This window comes from Gymnogyps californianus, chromosome 18 (genome assembly GCF_018139145.2).
Source record: "Gymnogyps californianus isolate 813 chromosome 18, ASM1813914v2, whole genome shotgun sequence".
NCBI lineage: Eukaryota > Metazoa > Chordata > Aves > Accipitriformes > Cathartidae > Gymnogyps > Gymnogyps californianus.
This window is the reverse complement of record NC_059488.1, coordinates 11,867,849-11,886,756: the sequence shown is the minus strand read 5'-3', so window position 1 is coordinate 11,886,756 and position 18,908 is coordinate 11,867,849. Positions and strand designations below refer to the sequence as shown.

The window sequence follows — 18,908 nt, the reverse complement described above, 5'->3', positions numbered from 1 at the left end:
GAAAATCAAATCAATGTGAATGCAATGCAGATATAACTCAATTAAAAAATGAGAACCACAAACAGATATAAAGGGTGCAAAATATACTTCAAAATAGAAAGAACAGCATCAAGATCAAAATGGCATTTCCAGATGCGTGTTGAGTAACAACGAAGTCTTTTGACAATGTCTCACTTCACAATCGTAAGAAATCCAGGCAGCTGGGCCCGGCCCCGCTGGCACAAGAGGGAACTTTTATTTAAAAGTGATTTACAGTCGCAGAATGCTGCCTGAACGCAGCGGTGTCTCTCTCTATTTGTAACCGCTTTTTTTACACTACAATTACCTGAAATTATTTTTGTTAGATTTCAGATCTGATCTTATCCAAAGGTGAATGGACAACTTTTAATTTCTCATCTTCTGTTACTCTTCAACCATTCAAAACTTTCATTTTTAATTTGGAGTTTTGTAGTTATAATTTTTGCTTTAAAGTGTGAGTTTAAATATAAGCAGGTAGATAACATACATATGCGTGATTCGCAGACGTGTAAGCCGACGGATGGCAGAGATGCAGCCAGGCCTGTTACCTACATAATGCAGGGGTGGTCTGGGTGGATCTACGCTCCTCAGGACTGTGCCTTCACCTTCCTATGGAGTTTCCCATCCCAAGAAGCCAAGGGGCTGATGTAACGCTGTGTAACGAGTTACGTCTGAGTGAGGACGTGGTGACTCAGTGTCGAGACATCACGGTTCAGAAGGCGGCAAGCGCCTTCCTTGAGAGACCTGCTGGCCCTCTGGTTGGGGCCGCTGTGAAGCAGGGTGCGCCTTGCCCCCGGCTGGGGGTCCGCACCCCGAGGCACGTGTGGAGAAACCCACGTCTCCTCAGGGCTGGCCGCCCACATTGTCACCTTGCCTCCAGCGCTTCCGCGGCTGCTCAGGGACGGGGGCTAACGGGTGTCTGTCCGCGGGCTCAGGAGGCCCCGCTGGGCCAGGCCCTACTCGGCTGCAGAGGGATGTGCCCACCTAGCCAGGGCCAGGCCGCGGCACCGGGGCCGTCGCAGGGCCCCTGCCTCACCGTACCTCCCTCACGGTGTCCCGGCGGCCCCGGGGGCGACGCCAGGGCCGGGGGCGCTGCCGGGACCACTGCAGGCGCCCCGGGGCGGGAGGCGTCGCGGGTGCGCGGTGCCGCCACGGCCGACCCCCCGCCACGGCGGGCTGCGGCCCACCCGGGGGTCGGTAACCATGGAAACTTCCAGAACGTCCCCGTCCCCCGTCCCCTGCCCTGGCCCCGCCATGACGGCCGTTCCCAGCCAATGGGCTCCCTCCGCTTGGCTCACGCTTCTCTGTTGATAGGTCCGCGACGCCGGCGGGGTGAACCAATGGGGTGGCGGGAGGGGGGCGCGCCAGGCATGTCCGAGGGACCGCCTGATTCTCGCCAATCAAGGAAGGCCAGCTTAGTAGCAGCCAACCAATGGGGAAGCTCCAGCGAAGGCCCCGCAGCCAATAGCGAGCCTCCACGAAGGAGTAGCGGAAGGTATATAAGGGCGGGCGGCGCGGCCTGGGCGTTCAGCGGCAGTCGGGGGTGCGGCGGTTCCTGAGGTGACGGTAAGGGCGGCGGTGCGGGCCGGCGGCGGGGCCTGCGGCGGCCCGGCCGGGCTGGGGGGGACGGGCGGGCGGCGCTGCTGCAGGCCGCGCACATCGCGCCTCCATTTTGTGACCGGCGGCTTGTTGGCAGGGTGGGCGCGGGCGAGCGGTCGGCATGAGGCACCTCCTGTTAGCGCTGCTGCTGCTGGGCGCCGCGCGGGCGGAGGACGAGGAGAAGAAGGAGGACGTGGGCACGGTGGTGGGCATCGACCTCGGCACCACCTACTCTTGGTGCGTGGGGAACGGGTCCCCGGGGTGGGGGAGGCGAGGCGGCTGAGCCCCGCGGGGGGGGGGGGGGGGGGGGGCACGACGGGCGGCGGCCGGGCCTGCGGGCCCATGGGGAGTCCCGGGGCCCCTTGGGTGGGGGAGCGGCCGGGCCTGCGGGCCCACGGGGAGTCGTGCGCCTTGGGATGCGGGGAGAAGCGGGCTGTGGGGCCCGGGGAGGGGGGGAAGGGAGGAGCGGAAGGGGAAGGTGCAGGCCCCAGCACTGCCTGACGGTTCCGCTACCCTGCAGCGTGGGCGTCTTCAAGAATGGCCGCGTGGAAATCATCGCCAACGACCAGGGGAACCGCATCACGCCGTCCTACGTGGCGTTCACGCCCGAGGGGGAGCGCTTGATCGGGGACGCCGCCAAGAACCAGCTTACGTCCAACCCCGAGAACACGGTGTTCGATGCCAAGCGGCTCATCGGCCGCACTTGGAACGACCCTTCTGTGCAGCAGGACATCAAGTACCTGCCGTTCAAGGTGGGCCCCGAAGGCGGAGGGGGGGATGGTGGGAGGGGGATCTCCATGTCTGCTCAGAAGAGGCTCCTGAATCATGGTGCCCTTGTGAGCGGCCCTGCAGTTCCCCAGCCCTCCAGAGAGGGTGAGGGTGCAGTGATGTGGCGATGGTGTATAGACGACAGTTCCTTATGTTAGCTAGCATTCAAGTTATGTCTGTTATAGCGGCTTTGCTTAATCTTTGGAGAGAAAGAAACGCTTGGACAAGTGGGAATAATTCTGCGAATTGTTGAATAGGTCAGTATCTGCTCTTCTTCTCAGGTTGTTGAAAAGAAAGCCAAGCCCCATATTCAAGTCGATGTTGGAGGTGGACAGACAAAAACATTTGCCCCTGAAGAAATTTCTGCTATGGTCCTGACAAAGATGAAGGAAACTGCAGAGGCTTACTTGGGGAAGAAAGTAAGTTCATGAGTGCTACTAATAAGAACTTAAAGCAGCAGCTTTACAAAACTAAAGATGGGTGGGCTGAATCTGTGGACTAACCTTGCAATCTTAAACTCTGTTCGATGCTGCTGGCCCCTGAGGCAGCCCAGTTGAATGGGCTCAGCTGGTGGTGGGCTTTTACTTCTCTTTAAAGAACAATGGGGTACTTGTTATCAGCATTGCTATGGCTCTTTACAAGCTACATGCTTTTTTCATTTCTTTAACAAAATTGCCTCTTATTCTTTATTCAGGTTACCCATGCGGTTGTTACTGTGCCAGCCTACTTCAATGATGCTCAGCGTCAGGCTACAAAAGATGCTGGTACTATTGCTGGGTTGAATGTGATGCGAATCATCAATGAGCCGTGAGTAGCCTTACTTACCCTGCCTGCTGGGGAGGTGGGGGGGTGGTGGTGGTCCCAGTTTCCTGAATGGGCTGTTCCCCGTACAGAACGGCTGCTGCCATTGCTTATGGCTTGGACAAGAGAGAGGGTGAGAAGAATATCCTCGTGTTCGACTTGGGTGGTGGAACTTTTGATGTCTCCCTCCTCACAATTGACAACGGAGTCTTTGAAGTTGTGGCTACTAATGGTGACACTCACCTGGGCGGAGAGGACTTTGACCAGCGTGTTATGGAACACTTCATCAAACTCTATAAGAAGAAAACTGGAAAAGATGTCAGGAAGGATAACAGAGCTGTACAGAAGTTAAGACGGGAAGTGGAGAAAGCAAAGCGAGCCTTGTCATCTCAGCACCAGGCTAGAATTGAAATAGAATCCTTCTTTGAAGGAGAGGATTTCTCGGAGACACTGACTCGAGCCAAGTTTGAGGAGCTGAACATGGTAAGTTTAGAAAGGTAAAGTTACATTGCCTCAGCTCTAGATTGGAGACTTGTGAATGTGCAGTATTCCATGCTGTGACACTGCACTCTAGGGTGTAAATAACTTTCTGCTCACACTAAAAAGCAGGCAGCTGCTCCTTGCCAGGTATCTGGGGCTCTGTGTATGTTAATGACAGCTGAGGTCTCATCAAGGCTGGTCATAAGCCAGTTGATGTTCTTTCTCTAGAGCGGCTCCCTTTGTACCCTAAGGCTGTGTAATTTGGAGGCTAGGCATGTGGGAATACAGTCTGACTGTCCTGGGCTTTTTTGTCTTCCTAGGACCTGTTCCGTTCCACTATGAAGCCTGTTCAGAAAGTTCTGGAAGATTCTGACCTAAAGAAGTCTGACATTGATGAGATTGTTCTTGTTGGTGGCTCTACTCGCATCCCCAAAATACAGCAACTAGTTAAAGAGTTCTTCAATGGGAAAGAGCCTTCTCGTGGCATTAATCCAGATGAGGCTGTAGCCTATGGTGCGGCTGTCCAGGCTGGCGTTCTCTCTGGGGACCAAGACACAGGTAAGGACACCTTCGCTGTCACTTCAAGAGAGTGTTGACTCTGAAGAGGGGATATCTGTTACTGACAAATGTTGTAGAACTTCTTTCTTGGTCCTTACGAAGTCTTGTGCCTCTGAGAGCTCAGGATCCCGTTTGCAGTGATGAGATGTTGTGTTTCTTTCAGGTTGCAGTCATGTCAGTCTTACCCTTGATCTGTTACAGGTGACTTGGTGTTGCTTGATGTCTGTCCTCTGACACTTGGCATCGAGACCGTCGGCGGTGTGATGACTAAGCTGATCCCAAGGAACACTGTTGTTCCCACAAAGAAGTCTCAGATCTTCTCCACGGCTTCTGACAATCAGCCAACTGTGACAATCAAGGTCTATGAAGGTAAGGGACATCTGTGGTGGACCACGTTGACAGCTGGAATCTGTCTGTAGGACTTAAACACTTGCTGCTGTCTTACCACAAAGGCTGTAGATATTTCTAGATGGTTATGGGCGTCTCCTCATGGAGAAGAGCTTGGTAACAGTGCTAGCTTTCTGAAGCTGCTCTGATCAGGCTGCTTTGACCTGCATCAAAAGCCGTTGCTAGAATTATTTTCAAATGCGCCTTTTTCCACGGTTGCATTCCGAAGAGCTCTTCAGAGTAAGAGGTGGTACTGCAGGAGGTGTCTAGACAGATGCCAGGTTGGAATTAAAACCTTACCTTTAAAAAGTGTGTAGCTCGTGGTTTCACAAAGTACAAGCCATGGCTAGGAAAGAAAGAAACCATACCTAATTGTGTCTTCCAGGTGAGCGTCCCCTCACCAAGGATAATCATCTGCTGGGAACGTTCGATCTCACTGGAATCCCTCCGGCCCCTCGTGGTGTCCCCCAGATTGAAGTTACCTTTGAAATAGACGTGAACGGAATCCTCCGTGTCACGGCTGAGGACAAGGGCACCGGGAACAAAAACAAGATCACGATTACAAACGATCAGAATCGGCTGACGCCAGAAGAGATTGAGAGGATGGTTAATGATGCTGAGAAGTTTGCGGAGGAAGACAAGAAGCTTAAAGAACGCATTGATGCCCGGAACGAGCTGGAAAGCTACGCCTATTCTCTGAAGAATCAGATTGGGGACAAAGAGAAGCTGGGTGGCAAGCTGTCATCTGAAGACAAAGAAACAATAGAGAAAGCGGTAGAGGAAAAGATCGAGTGGCTCGAAAGCCATCAGGACGCAGACATTGAAGACTTCAAAGCAAAAAAGAAGGAGCTGGAGGAAGTTGTTCAGCCAATTGTTAGCAAGCTCTACGGAAGTGCGGGCCCTCCCCCTGGTGAAGAGGAAGCAGCGGAGAAGGATGAGTTGTAGATACTGGCATCTCCGAGCGTGGTGTGTGTATATACTGGACTCAGGAACACTTGTTTAAAATATTGAACTCTTAATTTGGAATGTACCTTTGAATCTTCACTCGTGAGTGGAGCTGGAAATGCTAGCCCAAAGTGGCTGTATACTGCTTTTCGTTAGCAGTTGCTTGGTGTCTGGGGAGGGAAGGGTAGCGGGGGGGAGTGTAAATGTGAAATGGGTTTAGAAGCATTGGCAATGGAAGCGTTCCATTTAACAACTCGGTCATGTGAATTTGGTGTAGAACTTTTCTACCTGAAGTGACCACAATAAATTTGTTAATTACACTGGACTTTGTTCTAGCTTTGTGTTTTCCCTGGTTACAGCAGCTAGTTCTAACCAGGATGTGGATTATGCCTGAAGGACAGGATTCAGATCAGCCACGGATCTGAAGGACCTGTGTAAATGGCCCTACAGCTTCTCCTGCGGCAGAGCACCCTGAGCATGCCTGGTGTGGAGAAAGCGGGGAAGGAGAAGGTGGAGAGGCTCGGAGGCCGTGACAGTGCTGAGGCTGAAGTCTTTGCAGCTTGTGTGTTTCCCTCTGCCCTGGGGCTGCTGCTCGGTGTCAGGGAGGTCTCCCCGGGGGAACTTGGCCTTGGCCCCTTTGGTGCTGACCGGCAGTTCTGCCCCTCTGCTGTGGGGAGCAGGTGCTGCAAACGGCTCCTGCTCTTGCCCTTGGTTGAATGGGGACTCCTGAGAAGTGCTGGTGTACTTAGAACTGTAGTGAGGTTTATGATGTCATAGATCCTTATAAGGAAAGGGGGTTAGTCAACCGGAATGATCGCTGAAGGGGTTGGTCTCTCCTTGCTTGTGCAGCTTCACTGGAGCCTGGAGAGGCAGGTTACCGACCAGAGCTGCAGCTGAGCCACCTGCCTGCATCAGTGATGCAAGCTTAAATGCAAAGCGTGTGAGGAAGAGGAGACTAGCTTAACTACAAATAGAATTTCCTGCAGTATTAAAAATAATTTTAAGAGCTTTATTTGTCTTGCATGAGACAATGGACCAGTTTTCTGAAGACTGAAAACCAGTCTGCACGTAATAAATGGTTTTAAAAAAAAAAAGCCTAATTGGAACTCAATCTTTTTATTTAACTGTGATCCTTATCCCATCCATGGGATTAGATAAGAAATTGAACTGAGTACAGAAGGAGCTTTTGTGGTGCCTGCTCTCACACCTCCTTAAAACCCCTTGGCACTTCACGTTTTCCCTGGTGTGGGGGACAATTTTTTTTTTTTCTGGTTTTCATTCCCTCATTTTTACAATAGTGGAAGCTAAAATTCAATCATCCCCCAAAAGCTTTGTTTCTGGGTAACAGTGTGGCCTTGCAGATAGAAGTGTTGCTGTAGCCAACAGTGTGTGAGTTTCTTCCACTGGAAAGCCATCCAAACGCAGCATGAACTATTTGGGCTCTCTCACGTTCCAGCAACCTGTGGTCAAGTGACAGCGGCTGAAGCCCTTCTGCGGCAGCTGCCCGCAGGGAATGCCGTACCGACTGTCAGCAGGACCGCGTATAGAGAAAGCGCCTGTACCTCAGGGCTGCGCTAGCACAGCGCCATCCGTTTGAGGGTAATTTTTTTTTCTTTATTGGAAATTAGAATTAACTTAACCTGACTACTATAAAAACTGTGTAGAAAAGGCCAGGGGTGTGCGGGACGGCAGCTCTGCTATTCGATCAGACTGACAAAGCAGTCCCTGTATATTTCCCCCTGTGTGTCCATCCCACCAAATACGAAGAGCAGATGCACGACTGTGTCTTCAGCGTGCCCCTCCTCCTCTTGGCTCTTCTGGAGGGGGCCGGCGTTGTCACCTGCCGACACAGTCGACTCTTTCCCAGCTCTGTCCTCCCAGGTGACAGCTCCTGTGTCTCCGCTCCCACCAGCCGGCCAGGGAACAACGCACATGGTGTGGTCCAGCCTCCCGGCGGGCAGAGGGGAATCAAACTGTAGGAGTGTCCACTGCTGCTTCTCTGCAGTGCAAAGATAAACATTCACATCTTGAAATGTAGCTTCACAGGCTTAAAAAGCATGCTGGGACGGTGACATCACTAATTAGACTAGTTTTCAACATTATAGAGCGTTTAGTCTTGTACTGGTGTAACTCCAGTGCAAAGATACTGACTACCCGGGGGCTGAAGCCCAGGAACTGAGGGGGTAATGCATTTTCCAACTGAGTGGCATTTACCATTACACAGCTGGGTGACGTCTCCCTACCTGTGTGATACTTGTACGTAGTATTTAGTGTTCCGTCTGGACCTATTCCACCAAAAATGTACAAGTGGTCTTTAAACACAGCTGATGAGTGGGATGCCCGTCCTCCCGGGACATCACCGGTGGCTGGTATCTTAACCCATCTCATGTCATCTGTTGGAGAAAAAGAACATGTCTATGGTTATGTGTTATAAAAAACCCACAAGTTTTGTTGTTTTAAACAAATACGGTAATATTTTAAGCACTTAAGAACTGCTCTTTTTAGAAAAAAGGGTCCCCAAAGTCAAAACACATCACATAACAGCCATTGCTCTGTGCTACCTATATCCATACTTACCTAGATCAATGCAGAACAGATCATTGTAAAAAACGTCACCAGCTAAACCTCCATGGATGAAGAGTTTGGTCCCAACTGCAACCACAACGTGTCCATGCCGAGGAGAGGGGGGATCACCGTGAGTGTCTGGCTGGGACCAGGTCAAGGTGGCTAAAAATGGGAGTACATGTGCATGAGGGAGAAAACTGGAAGCTCTACAGACTGGTGACCCCAGAGCCCTGCGGAGGCTTCCTAAGGAAGAGCTTCCAGTGGGGTCAGAGAGGAGTTAAGGCCCTAGCATAAAGCGCAGGCAAGCTCTCCGATGGAGCTCTGTGTGCTGTTCGGGTCACCCGGTAGCAGGAAAGACTAATTCAAACGGGAAAGCTAACCCTTTCTGGTGCACACAGGGCCGTAAGAATGAATGGGACAACTCCGACAGGACACGAGCAGCACAGCATGATGCCACCGCGGAAAGGAATCAGCTGTTGGGCAAACGTGACAAACCACTCGCGTCTCCCACGGCATTTCTCATCCCAGAGCTTTACACTGCCGTTTTGGCCCAAATTCCCAGTGACTACATAAAGATAAGTGCACGCCAACAGCGAGGAACGCCCGCCCATCCATTTAACCTCGTAGCCAAAGCAGGGGCCCAACGTTTCCACATCTTTGAATCTGAAATGCAAACCTCCTGTTCAACAGAGGATGGATTCCACCATTTGGCGTAACGGCCCTTCTGCATCCAGAGGTACCTGTGTCAAACACGTGAAGCCGCTGGTCTTTAACCGGTTCTGCTCCTTTATCTCCCCCTCCAAACACATACAGACAGTCTCCTATAGCTGCTGAGGAGGTGTGAAATGTCCTAGGCAGTGGCTGCACACCGCTCACTTCAGGACTCTCCCAGGTTCCTATTTCTAATTAAGACATTTGATTAACAAAGTAATCAACGCGATAACAGAAAACATGCTCCACTCCCCCTCCCAAGTAACAGCCACCATGAAGGAGCCTGGCAGCAGCTTTGCGGCTGGCCCGTCCCGCACGCCCACGCCTCCCGCAGCTCCCTACCTCGGAGCCGGCTCCGAGCCCCGCACCTGGGGCACGGCGGGGCGAGCGCGGAGCCCGACCTTCGAGGGGAGGGACCCCTGGGTGACCGAGCCGCCCTTTGGCTACCCCGGTCCTCGGGCACTCACCGAGGTCCAGCACCTGGACGCAGCTCCGGTTCCCCGCCGGGTGGGCACCGCCGAAGACCCAGAGGCGCGGCGGGGCGGCGGCGGGCAGGAAGGTAGCGTGCTCGTAGCGCGGCCGCAGCCCGCTCCAGCCGGCCGCGGCCCAGCGGTGCGCGCCTGCGGGCAGCGGAGAGCGCGGTCGGCGGCGGCTCGGCGGCCCCCCCTCCCCTTCCCGTCTCCCCGCCCGTCCGGTCCCGGCCCTCACCCAGCTCCACGAAGTGAGCGTCCGCGAAGGCGCCGGCGGGGTCGGCGCCGCCCAGGAGGAGGACGCGGCCGGGCCCGCCGCCCGGCAGGAAGAGGCAGCCGTGGCCCACGCGCCCCCGGGGCCGGTCACCGCGCGGTGACAGCCGGTACCTGCGGGAAGCGAGGGGCAGCGCTCAGCCGCGCCGGGCCGGGCCGACAGCGTGTGTGTGTGTGTGTGTGTCCCCCGCCCCACTCACCACTTGGCCGGCTGCGGGCGGCGCCCCGGCTCCAGCAGCGGCAGCGCCCGCGGCCCCATGGCGGGCCGGGCCGGGCCGGGCCGCTCGGCGCTCACCGGAGGGCGGCCCCGGGCGGAAGCGGCTGCCGCCTTCCGGCCCGCACCCGCCGGAAGTGCCGGCGGCTTCCGCTGGCGTCGGCGTCCCGCGCCGCTCCCCGGAAGTGCCGGGCCCCGCTTCCGGCCCGGAGCCGCCGTCTCAAGATGGCGCCGCTGGACCTGGACAAGTACGTGGAGATCGCGCGGCTCTGCAAGTACCTGCCCGAGAACGACCTCAAGGTGCGGCCGCGGCGGGCGGGCCGGCGGGCGGGGCCGGGGCGGGGGGCCGGGGCGGCCCGCGCGGGTGCCGGTACCGGTACCGGTACCGACCGGCTCTTCTCCCGCAGCGCCTCTGCGACTATGTGTGCGACCTGCTGCTGGAGGAGTCTAACGTCCAGCCCGTCTCCACGCCCGTCACCGTCTGCGGGGACATCCACGGGCAGGTAACGGGCGGGCGGCCCCGCCGCCAGGCCGCACGGGCACCCTTGGACCGCCGGCCCGGCCGTGCCCGCCGGGGTGCCGTGCCCAGCGCCCGGTGCTGTGCAGCGCCGGTGCCGGTGCCCGCCGGTGGGCGCAGCCCTCACCTGTCTGCTTCTCTCCGCAGTTCTACGACCTGTGCGAGCTGTTCAGGACCGGCGGGCAGGTCCCCGACACCAACTACATCTTCATGGTACGGGCGCGGCCATGCCTCCCGGCTGGCGTTTAAAAAACATGCATTTAGAGTTTAAACCCCGATACGCTCACTGCGTTTTTCCGACCTCGCCTGTGAGCGCCGCGTTGGCTTTTGCCGTTCGGCTGCCGCCGACGGGTTTTGTTTTGTCGAATGAAGCGCGAGTTACGCGGCGTACGGCGAGGCGGGGGGAGAGGCGCGATGCCTGCCAGGCGGAGCCGTGCGGGCGCCGCAGCAGCCGGCCCTAGCCAGCGGCGTGCCGCGGGCCCGTCGGGCTGTCTCTCTGGGCGGCTCTGGGTGAGTGCTCTTGGCTCTGGCTCAAAGCTGCAGCTCCGAGTGACCAAAGAACGTGGCCTCGGAGACCCAAGCGGATCCCGGCTTCCCTTCAGCGTGAGGTTTCTTTATGCACCGCGAGAAATTTAGAGTGGATGTATCACTTTGCGTTTTTCTGTTTGACTGTTTTTCCATTTACGAATGTTTGTTTGACTTGCAGGGTGACTTTGTAGATAGAGGTTATTACAGTCTTGAGACTTTCACTTACCTTCTTGCGCTAAAAGCTAAGTGGCCCGATCGTATCACGCTGTTACGAGGCAATCATGAAAGCAGGCAGATAACACAAGTGTATGGATTTTACGGTAAGTCTTTATCCAAACGGTTTCTGAATGGGGGCGAACGTGTAATAAACGAGTACAGCATCTTTCCCTTGGGAAACCTGTTTTAAATGCAGCACTACCCGGGGCTTTCCTGGGACTGGATGGGAAGTGGGCTCGGTAGAACTTGGGATGTTTTCATTTGTTAACATGATCATTGTGTTCGTGAAGTAGAACGTGTTTCAGTCCAGATCTCACCACTCTGTTCCTCCAGCGTCTGGGTTTTCTGTTTGTTTTTTGGTGCCACATTCAATTTTAGAGACAGAGAAAGAGCATATATTTATACAGAATGTGCTTTGGTATCTTGTAATGAAAGGTTCTACACGAAGTCATGATGTTACTGTAATTCCCCTGAAGTTTCAGTATAACTAAAAATCAGTGTCACGCACAGAGGTTGCTGTGGAAGTCATTTATTGTCAGCAGTGAAGCATCTGGGAGAATGCCACTGGCAAGAAATAAGCAGCAGAAAAACTGTCTGAAAAACTGAGGGAATTAAATTGCTTGGAAACTTCTTAGTTGTTGTGTGAGGCTTTGATAAAACCTGAGGAAATCCTGGGAAGTATCCAACACCTGCCGCAAAGAATAGTGTCTGTAACATACTTTCTTTTGGATAACGTGTCAACAAGAGCAGGTACGGATGTTCACAGGTCGCTTAAGAAATGCCTGCCCGTCAGGTTTATTGCCACACTCGTGTAGCTGTAAACAAAGCCTCGGTAACTCCTGTTTGTGGTAAGAATATCTTCCACTAGCCCTGGTTGGTTAGCGCTTTCTGCCTCAATTCTGCTGTATAAAATTTGTATAAAATTGAAGCACTGGGGCAGTTCCCAGCCGGCCCGCCGCGGGAAGCAGCGAGAGCATCGCCCGCCGCGCTGCGTGAGACCCCGTTTTCTCTGCGCCGCCCGGCGTGCTGCTCGGCGAGCGAGGCCAGCCCGTGCCTCGCTCCCTGCCTGCGGGTGGGCCTGCCCAGCGGCAGGACCGAGCGCTTCCAGTGCTTACCAGTGCTCCTGACAGGGTTCTTATTACACGTCTGACTTTGCACGTTCTGCTGTAAGTGTTTGCCTCTGACCTTATTGTCCGAATGCCTTCTGATCCACTAAGAAGAAAAAAATTCTCTGTTTAACAGATGAGTGCCAAACCAAATACGGAAATGCTAATGCTTGGAGATACTGTACCAAAGTCTTCGACATGCTCACAATAGCAGCTGTAAGTGTCAACACCACGTTACAAAAATACAAGTAGATTGTCTAACTGTGACTGCTAGAATTGGTGGCCTTTAAGGGTCACACTGGGAGCGTTCCGGGCTGGATTAAAATACTGAGTATTCCGCACGTGTGTCTGTCTGTCTCCAGTTAATAGATGAGCAGATTCTCTGTGTGCATGGCGGCCTCTCGCCGGACATCAAGACGCTCGATCAAATTCGAACCATTGAACGTAATCAAGAAATTCCTCACAAAGGCGCCTTCTGTGACCTCGTTTGGTCTGATCCAGAAGACGTCGACACGTGGGCGATCAGTCCGCGAGGAGCAGGCTGGCTCTTCGGTGCCAAGGTGACAAATGAGGTAACGATGCCGTTGTACGCAACATAAAGTAACTGCAGGTATGAGATAAATTGAAGTGTTCAGATCAGTTTGATATTTACCCTAGCGACGAACGGATCGAGGGCGCTGCAAGATGACGAACTTTCCTTGTAAGACTGCCGCGAGTAAGTTGTGGTGGAGAAGGTTCGCTCGAGCCAACTTGAAAAAATGAGCCATGTGAACTTAAAAGCATAAACACAACTGCCAGATGTGGTAATACCCATCTTGCTTTTAAAAAGTATAGTGCAGTGAGACCAACTAGTATCACTAGGGTTTGTGCAGAATACTTTTCTAAGGATTTAGGAGAAAAAAAAATACCATTTTTCTTAACAATTCTTGACTTAATTTTTGTTACTTTGGAAAACAGCGAGCAGACCTCGCAGGGCTAACACACGCTGACCTTCCCAGGCTTCTGAACTCGCTGCGTTACGAACGCCGCGCTCGCGCCCTGCGTTGTCGCTGTGGCCTTTCCGCAGCACGGTCAGGAAGGATGGAGCCTTGCGGACGGCGCAGGCTTGGGCGTCGCAGCCGTCACCCGTATTTCATACGTGTTTCTCACTGCTCAGGTCTCCAAACCCGAGCGCTGGGTTTTTTTCAGTGCCGCGGGTGGAGAAGTGGCTCTTCGGCCCCTCCACGGCGTGCGCCTGCCAGGGCTGTGGCTGGGAGAGGGCTGTTGTGCGGGCCGTGGCCTGCAGCTGCTCGGAGAAAACTGACCTTCCTTTTTTCCTTTGCAGTTTGTTCACATCAACAACTTAAAACTCATCTGCAGAGCGCACCAGCTCGTTCATGAAGGCTATAAATTCATGTTTGATGAGAAATTGGTAACGGTATGGTCCGCTCCAAATTACTGCTACCGCTGTGGAAATATTGCGTCAATCATGGTCTTTAAAGATGTAAATACCAGAGAACCAAAGTTATTCCGCGCAGTTCCAGATTCAGAACGTGTAATTCCTCCTCGAACAACCACACCGTATTTCCTCTGAGACCCTTCCCCGCCTGCTGTCTCCCTCTTCCCTTGTACTGTCCCTTTACAATATACTTTTTATTAAGCACTTTGCTGCTGAAATGCTGCCTCTTGCCTTTTTTATTTTTAAATTATCTAAATTTATTGTGTATTATGGTGTCTGTAGCAAGTTTCTTTCCCCCCCCCCCCCCCCCCCCCCCAGATTAATTTCAGAGTATTTGTAATACGTCCTTGAAATTTATACTACTGCATGTAGTTCTTACACATTTCTGGGTTGAGATGAAACGTTTTCCTTGTAACAATCACGATACCCGGGAAGCAGCTCGGTCCCAGTGTGTTACTCAGCTTTTTGTTTGGTAAGTTTTAAGAGATTTCAGCAGCAAAGTTCCTGCCTAGCGTGCGCGATGGGACTGTGACTGCCTTGTGTTGTGTACACGTCCGCGGCGTAGAACCGAGTCGTTCTGTCATAGCTTGTTTTAAGTGGATAAAATTAAAGCGGTCGGAAGGGCTGTTGGTGTTGTTCCCCCCCCCCCCCCCCCCTTTTGGTTTTGTTTCCGTAGGGCCCCAGTTACAAGTACACAAACCTGCTACAGCGACTGGATTTGTACATTAAAATAATTGTTCTGATTTTTTTCAGATACCTTGTCTTTTTAATAAAGCCGTGCCTTACGCCAGCCCCGCCTCGGGGCGGCCTAACGCCCACAAAAGCCCTGCGCCGCCTCTCCCCTCCCGCCGCTTCCGCTCACCGCGGGGGCGGGGCCCGCTCGGCGGCTTCCGGTTCCGGCGGGACCGTGTTTCCGGTTCCGGGTCGGGTCGGTGCCCGGGGCCGGCGGCATGGCGCGGAGCACGCTCTCCTCCCGCTTCCGCCGCCTCGACATCGACCAGTACGACGAGAACCGCTTCGTGGAGGAGCCCGAGGAGGCGGCGGCGGCCGAGCCCGACGCCGGCCCCGAGGTGGAGGCGCTGCTGAGGCAATATCCTTTGGGAGTGGGGGGGGACCGGGGGGGGAGCGGGCGGGCCCCGCCGCCGCCGCCGCCGCCGCCGCCTCACCCTCACCCGGGCACGGCCCGCCCGGCGGCGGCAGCGGCGGCGAGCTGGACCCTGGCGCCTCCCCGAGCGAAGCCCCGGGCCGCGCAGCCCTCGCCCCGGTGAGGTGCGCGGAGGCGCCGCCGTGTCCGCCCTCGCCCGTGACCGAGCGTTCGTAGCCAGATCCCGGCGTCAGTCGCCCCGGGCGGCGAGGGCAGGAGAAGCGGCCCGCCAAGCGCTTCGCTCTTCTCTTCCGCGCCGGGCTGGTACACGGCCCTGAAAGCGGCGGTGTTGTCATGAACGCGTAACTCGTCACCTTTTTACGGTACCCGGAGTCATTACGCGGAGCTGCCAGCGGTACCGGGGCTGCCGCCGGAGCGTTTGAGTCCTTGACTCCTGCGCCGCACAGGGGACGCGCTGCGAGCTTTCCACACCGCCATAAGGAGCTCTCCTGGTAACACGAAGAACCAGGCGATGAAGGTAAGCGGGGCTGGGGCGCTGCCGGGGGCGCGGGCAGGGCTGCGGGCTCGGCCGCGGGGCGGCGGGGAGCTGCGGAGGGACGCGGCGTTAGCCCAGCGATCCGATGAGCAGCCCGGCGCTGGTAACGAGCGACGCGGCAACGGGCCGTCTTTCCTGCGTGGGCGATCCCCTTGCGTTCACCCCTTCCTTCTTCTCACCCCTGAAACCTGAAGTGAAGAACGCTCACCTGCTTGGTTACAGAAATAAGCCAGCCTTTAGCGTAGCCGCCGGTTCTCTGAGCATGCTTTGTCAAACAACACAGCTCTTGGCATCGTTTCCAACTTTGCTGGTTCTCACGTTATTTTCCTTCCCTTGTCTTCGCAGGAGCAGGCCCAGGGAACCATGCTTAAAGTCCTCACGTCTTTTAAAAGCAGTGAAATAGAACAAGCAGTGAATTCCTTAGACAGAAATGGCGTTGACTTGTTAATGAAGTACATTTATAAAGGATTCGAAAAGCCAACAGAAAATAGCAGTGCAATATTACTTCAATGGCACGAAAAGGTAGGTGTTTGGTGCTCTCGTGGCTCTGCAGGGTCCTTGTCTGGGCTTTCGCGAGAGCCCCTGCACGAGAAGCAGGTGATGGCGGGGGGCTGCTCCCCGAGGAGCACCGTCACCGGCATTTCCTTTGATCTTTGGTCTCTCTGAGCTCGGACTCGTTAAGCCTTTGCCTGCATTTCAAACCTTACGCCCAGCCAGGGGGAGAGGCGAGACGTGCGGCAGGGCAGCGTCTGCTGGAGGAAGCATTGCGCCGCCGCCTGCGCCTCGTGCCTGCAGCGGCCCCACCGAGGAGGAAGAGCCGGGGGCGGAGATGTGGCTGGCTGCACGGCGTAGCCGGCAGCGTTCCGCTGTAGCCGAGCGTTCGGCCGAGGGGGAGCTCAGGCTGGCTCAGGCCTGGTGGTTTTCATCAGCCCAGCGCTGCTAGCAGCCTACGTGTCCCAGCTTACTAACAGGATGTAGCAAACCTGTTTGGTTTGCCCAGGAGAGGCTCTTGAGATCTCCAGAAAGATTCCACTGGGATCCGGAGCGGTCCTCTCGTGTTCCTGTGAAACGCCCGTTGCGAGACAGGGCGGGTAGGATGCGTTCATCAGCCGACTGCTGAACGTTCCCTCTCCGCAGCTGCTCGGTGCCGCTGCCCCCGGGCAGGAATCCGAGTGAAATCTTCCCCAGCTGCAGGGGTTTTAGCTGCAGCGCTGGCTGTCAGTGCTTCTCCTAGGAAAAATGATCCCTAGGAATGCTGCGGCTCCCGGTACCACCGGCACTGCGGCCGTGCAGCCTGCTGCTGGTGCCGGTGTCGTTTTCACCAAGCACAGGTTTTTTCCTGTGATACGTAAAGACAGAAGTTGGGTGGAGGGACTCCAGCTATCAGCAGCTGTCACCGGCTTTGCAGAACCTTGACGGGGAGGAGGAGGGCATTTCTCAGGGCAGCACAGAACATGGTTCTGCTTGATTTTTTTTTTTTTTCTTTTTCTTTCCCCCCCCCCGTTGTTGTTTTCCACTGGAGACTGTTTTCAGGTAACCACGGGTGGGTGCTCCCAGGGTGTAACATTACACAACACCACCCTGACCGGAAAGGTGACAGCGCTCAGAGCATGTAGGCACACGTAAAGCAGCTCGTCCTCTTTGTTTTGAAAGGAACAAGGCAGGTCTGAAGTAGGCTGGGCAGGGTTTAAAACCTTGCTTGTGTTCTGCTTTTTGGCGCTACCGGTAAGACGTGTGGCTTGCTCAGAGAGGAGTCGGCTGCTCAGCAGCAGTACCGGTCTGTCCGCTGGAAAAGGGCCGCCGTCCCCGCGTGTATCAGGTCGGGTAACTCGGGAACGTTTACGTGCACGCAGCGCGTGCAGGTTCTGCGCCGAGTGGACGCTTTGCGTTCAGCGGTTTCCTAACGACGGTGAGGCGTCTCATGCTGTTGATCATTGTTCTCGTTTCATACACTGTAATACCCACGGGGCTGTATTTGAATGACGTCTGCAAAGTAAACGCGCCTCGCTTTAAGCAGTCAGCTTTAATATTTATTTTTTCATAATCACGACCATCATCTTCTAGACTTTAGAAGGATATGTTATTTACACTGAAGGATGCAAATGAAACTGCACTGAGCCCTTCCTCCTTTCCCCTTCAGGGATATGGGAGGTGAGGCATTCTGCATCATCAATGACATGCGACATCGGTATCCTTCTCTAGATCCAAAAGATGGTTAGATTTTGGAGAATGCCATTTTCCCTTCAGATTTAGTGGTATATGGGTTACTAAATTATTGTATTTGTCTACCCTTCAGTCCCTTGGTTCTTACATCACGGAGTACACTTAGAGAATATTACTATATATGTACTGCAATAATTTGACTCAAAGATCACTCTCATCTACATTGGCAGCGGGGAAGTGAGGCACAAACTTCCCAAGATCGGAACAAGCAGGGATCTGAGTTCAGGTCTGAGCTCCCCCATCAGCCGTTTAGCTGTCGGCCTAACTCGTTCAGGGCGCGCGCTGCAGAGAGGAGTCAGCGCGCGAGTAGGGCTTGTCAGCGCAGGAAGGTGGAGGCGTCGGCGGGGCAGGAGGCACCCGCAGAGACGCCGAGAGGTGGAACCACCCGAGAACCGTATTTCCTGCTCTGGCGGTAGCAGCCAGCGTAAAGAGCTGCCTTGTGGTCGGGGGCCGCGTGAGCGAACCCGTGCGTGCGAGTGCTCTGCGTGCTGGAGCAGTTGTGGCGAGAGAACCACCGCTGCCCGGCCTCGCGGGCCGGTGGGGGCAACGCGGTTTCAGCATGGAGACCTGACTGCACGATACAGTTTAGTACCCAAATGAAATGACGCAGAATGTCGTTAACGTCTGCGTGTGCTGGAGAAAACAAATAGATTTTCCCCAATTAACTGTTCTAAAGATTTGAGAGCAAAAAGGGGGTAGAACAAGGGGGAACAGCCCAAGCTGCCTGTGTGTGAAAAGTAAGTTTTTGGAGAAGAGCCACGTGCTCTTCTGTTGTTAAACACTTAATCGTTTGTCCTTTTAAGATGCCTTTTGCGCGCGACGCGGTGGCTGGCTCGCGCGATGCAGTGACCCTGTGTAACCTCTCTCCTTTTCCCATCCCCACAGGCGTTAGCAGTAGGTGGACTAGGTTCCATAGTAAGAGTTCTTACAGCAAGAAAGACTGTTTAAAAGACTATTAACTTGAACCAAGACGACGATCAGTTTTGGACTCAGAAGAAGGAATTAGCTGAGATGACACTGGTCCGTCTTTATTAGAGATTGCAATCTACTGAAATACTATGGAAACCTCCTCTCGGAATGCTTTTAACCTTAAAGGTGGGGGAAGAGTAAAGGTATTCCTGCATATTCTGACTATCAAATACAGGAGCCAAGACGTTCTCCTGATCCCTTCTTTAAAAGGCAGACGGAAGGCACACTCCTGCCTCCTGTTACTGTAAGTGAACAGGTATTTTCACATGCTGCTTTATCCAAGTGTGGTGATACAAGATCCTGTGTGTACTGCTTATTTAAGAGGTAGCTATGTCCTTGGCAGACGTGAGAGCCCGACAGCTTACGGGTGGGAGAAGTGTTTATTAGAATGGTTCTGTACGTATGGGCGAAGGACTAGTTGGACTGTGGGGTTGGTTTCAATGTAAAGTGCCTGCTGCATCAATAAAGTTCTTGGATCACAT

General features: G+C 54.4%; 4 protein-coding genes across 6 annotated transcripts; 3 read left to right on the top strand and 1 right to left on the bottom strand.

The window, feature by feature from the left end:
* Window positions 1-1,714: 1,714 nt before the first annotated feature.
* On the top strand, window positions 1,715-5,881 carry HSPA5 (heat shock protein family A (Hsp70) member 5). The gene is made up of 8 exons (XM_050908050.1): window positions 1,715-1,854; window positions 2,138-2,369; window positions 2,667-2,804; window positions 3,080-3,192; window positions 3,279-3,669; window positions 3,987-4,224; window positions 4,426-4,593; window positions 4,997-5,881. The coding sequence occupies exons 1-8, from the start codon at window positions 1,739-1,741 to the stop codon at window positions 5,554-5,556; spliced, it is 1,956 nt and encodes a 651-aa protein (XP_050764007.1). The 5' UTR covers window positions 1,715-1,738; the 3' UTR covers window positions 5,557-5,881.
* A 625-nt stretch (window positions 5,882-6,506) lies between these two features.
* RABEPK (Rab9 effector protein with kelch motifs) lies at window positions 6,507-9,834 on the bottom strand. The gene is made up of 7 exons (XM_050908056.1): window positions 9,776-9,834; window positions 9,541-9,689; window positions 9,300-9,452; window positions 8,862-9,023; window positions 8,134-8,283; window positions 7,800-7,949; window positions 6,507-7,555 (listed from the first exon to the last, which is right to left on the bottom strand). The coding sequence occupies exons 1-7, from the start codon at window positions 9,832-9,834 to the stop codon at window positions 7,254-7,256; spliced, it is 1,125 nt and encodes a 374-aa protein (XP_050764013.1). The 3' UTR covers window positions 6,507-7,253.
* A 180-nt stretch (window positions 9,835-10,014) lies between these two features.
* On the top strand, window positions 10,015-13,812 carry PPP6C (protein phosphatase 6 catalytic subunit). 2 transcript variants are annotated; one of them, XM_050908057.1, is made up of 7 exons: window positions 10,015-10,089; window positions 10,197-10,292; window positions 10,454-10,519; window positions 11,013-11,154; window positions 12,293-12,372; window positions 12,519-12,728; window positions 13,481-13,812. In XM_050908057.1, the coding sequence occupies exons 1-7, from the start codon at window positions 10,015-10,017 to the stop codon at window positions 13,727-13,729; spliced, it is 918 nt and encodes a 305-aa protein (XP_050764014.1). In that variant the 3' UTR covers window positions 13,730-13,812. The 2 variants fall into 2 exon arrangements, with proteins under 2 accessions (XP_050764014.1, XP_050764015.1); XM_050908058.1 differs by lacking the exon at window positions 10,454-10,519.
* A 732-nt stretch (window positions 13,813-14,544) lies between these two features.
* ARPC5L (actin related protein 2/3 complex subunit 5 like) lies at window positions 14,545-18,907 on the top strand. 2 transcript variants are annotated; one of them, XM_050908060.1, is made up of 4 exons: window positions 14,545-14,684; window positions 15,144-15,216; window positions 15,580-15,756; window positions 18,343-18,907. In XM_050908060.1, exons 1-4 carry the CDS (start codon window positions 14,545-14,547, stop codon window positions 18,403-18,405), a joined length of 453 nt encoding a protein of 150 aa, XP_050764017.1. In that variant the 3' UTR covers window positions 18,406-18,907. The 2 variants fall into 2 exon arrangements, with proteins under 2 accessions (XP_050764017.1, XP_050764016.1); XM_050908059.1 differs by having other exon boundaries at window positions 14,545-14,686; window positions 15,131-15,216.
* The last annotated feature ends 1 nt before the right edge of the window (window position 18,908 follows it).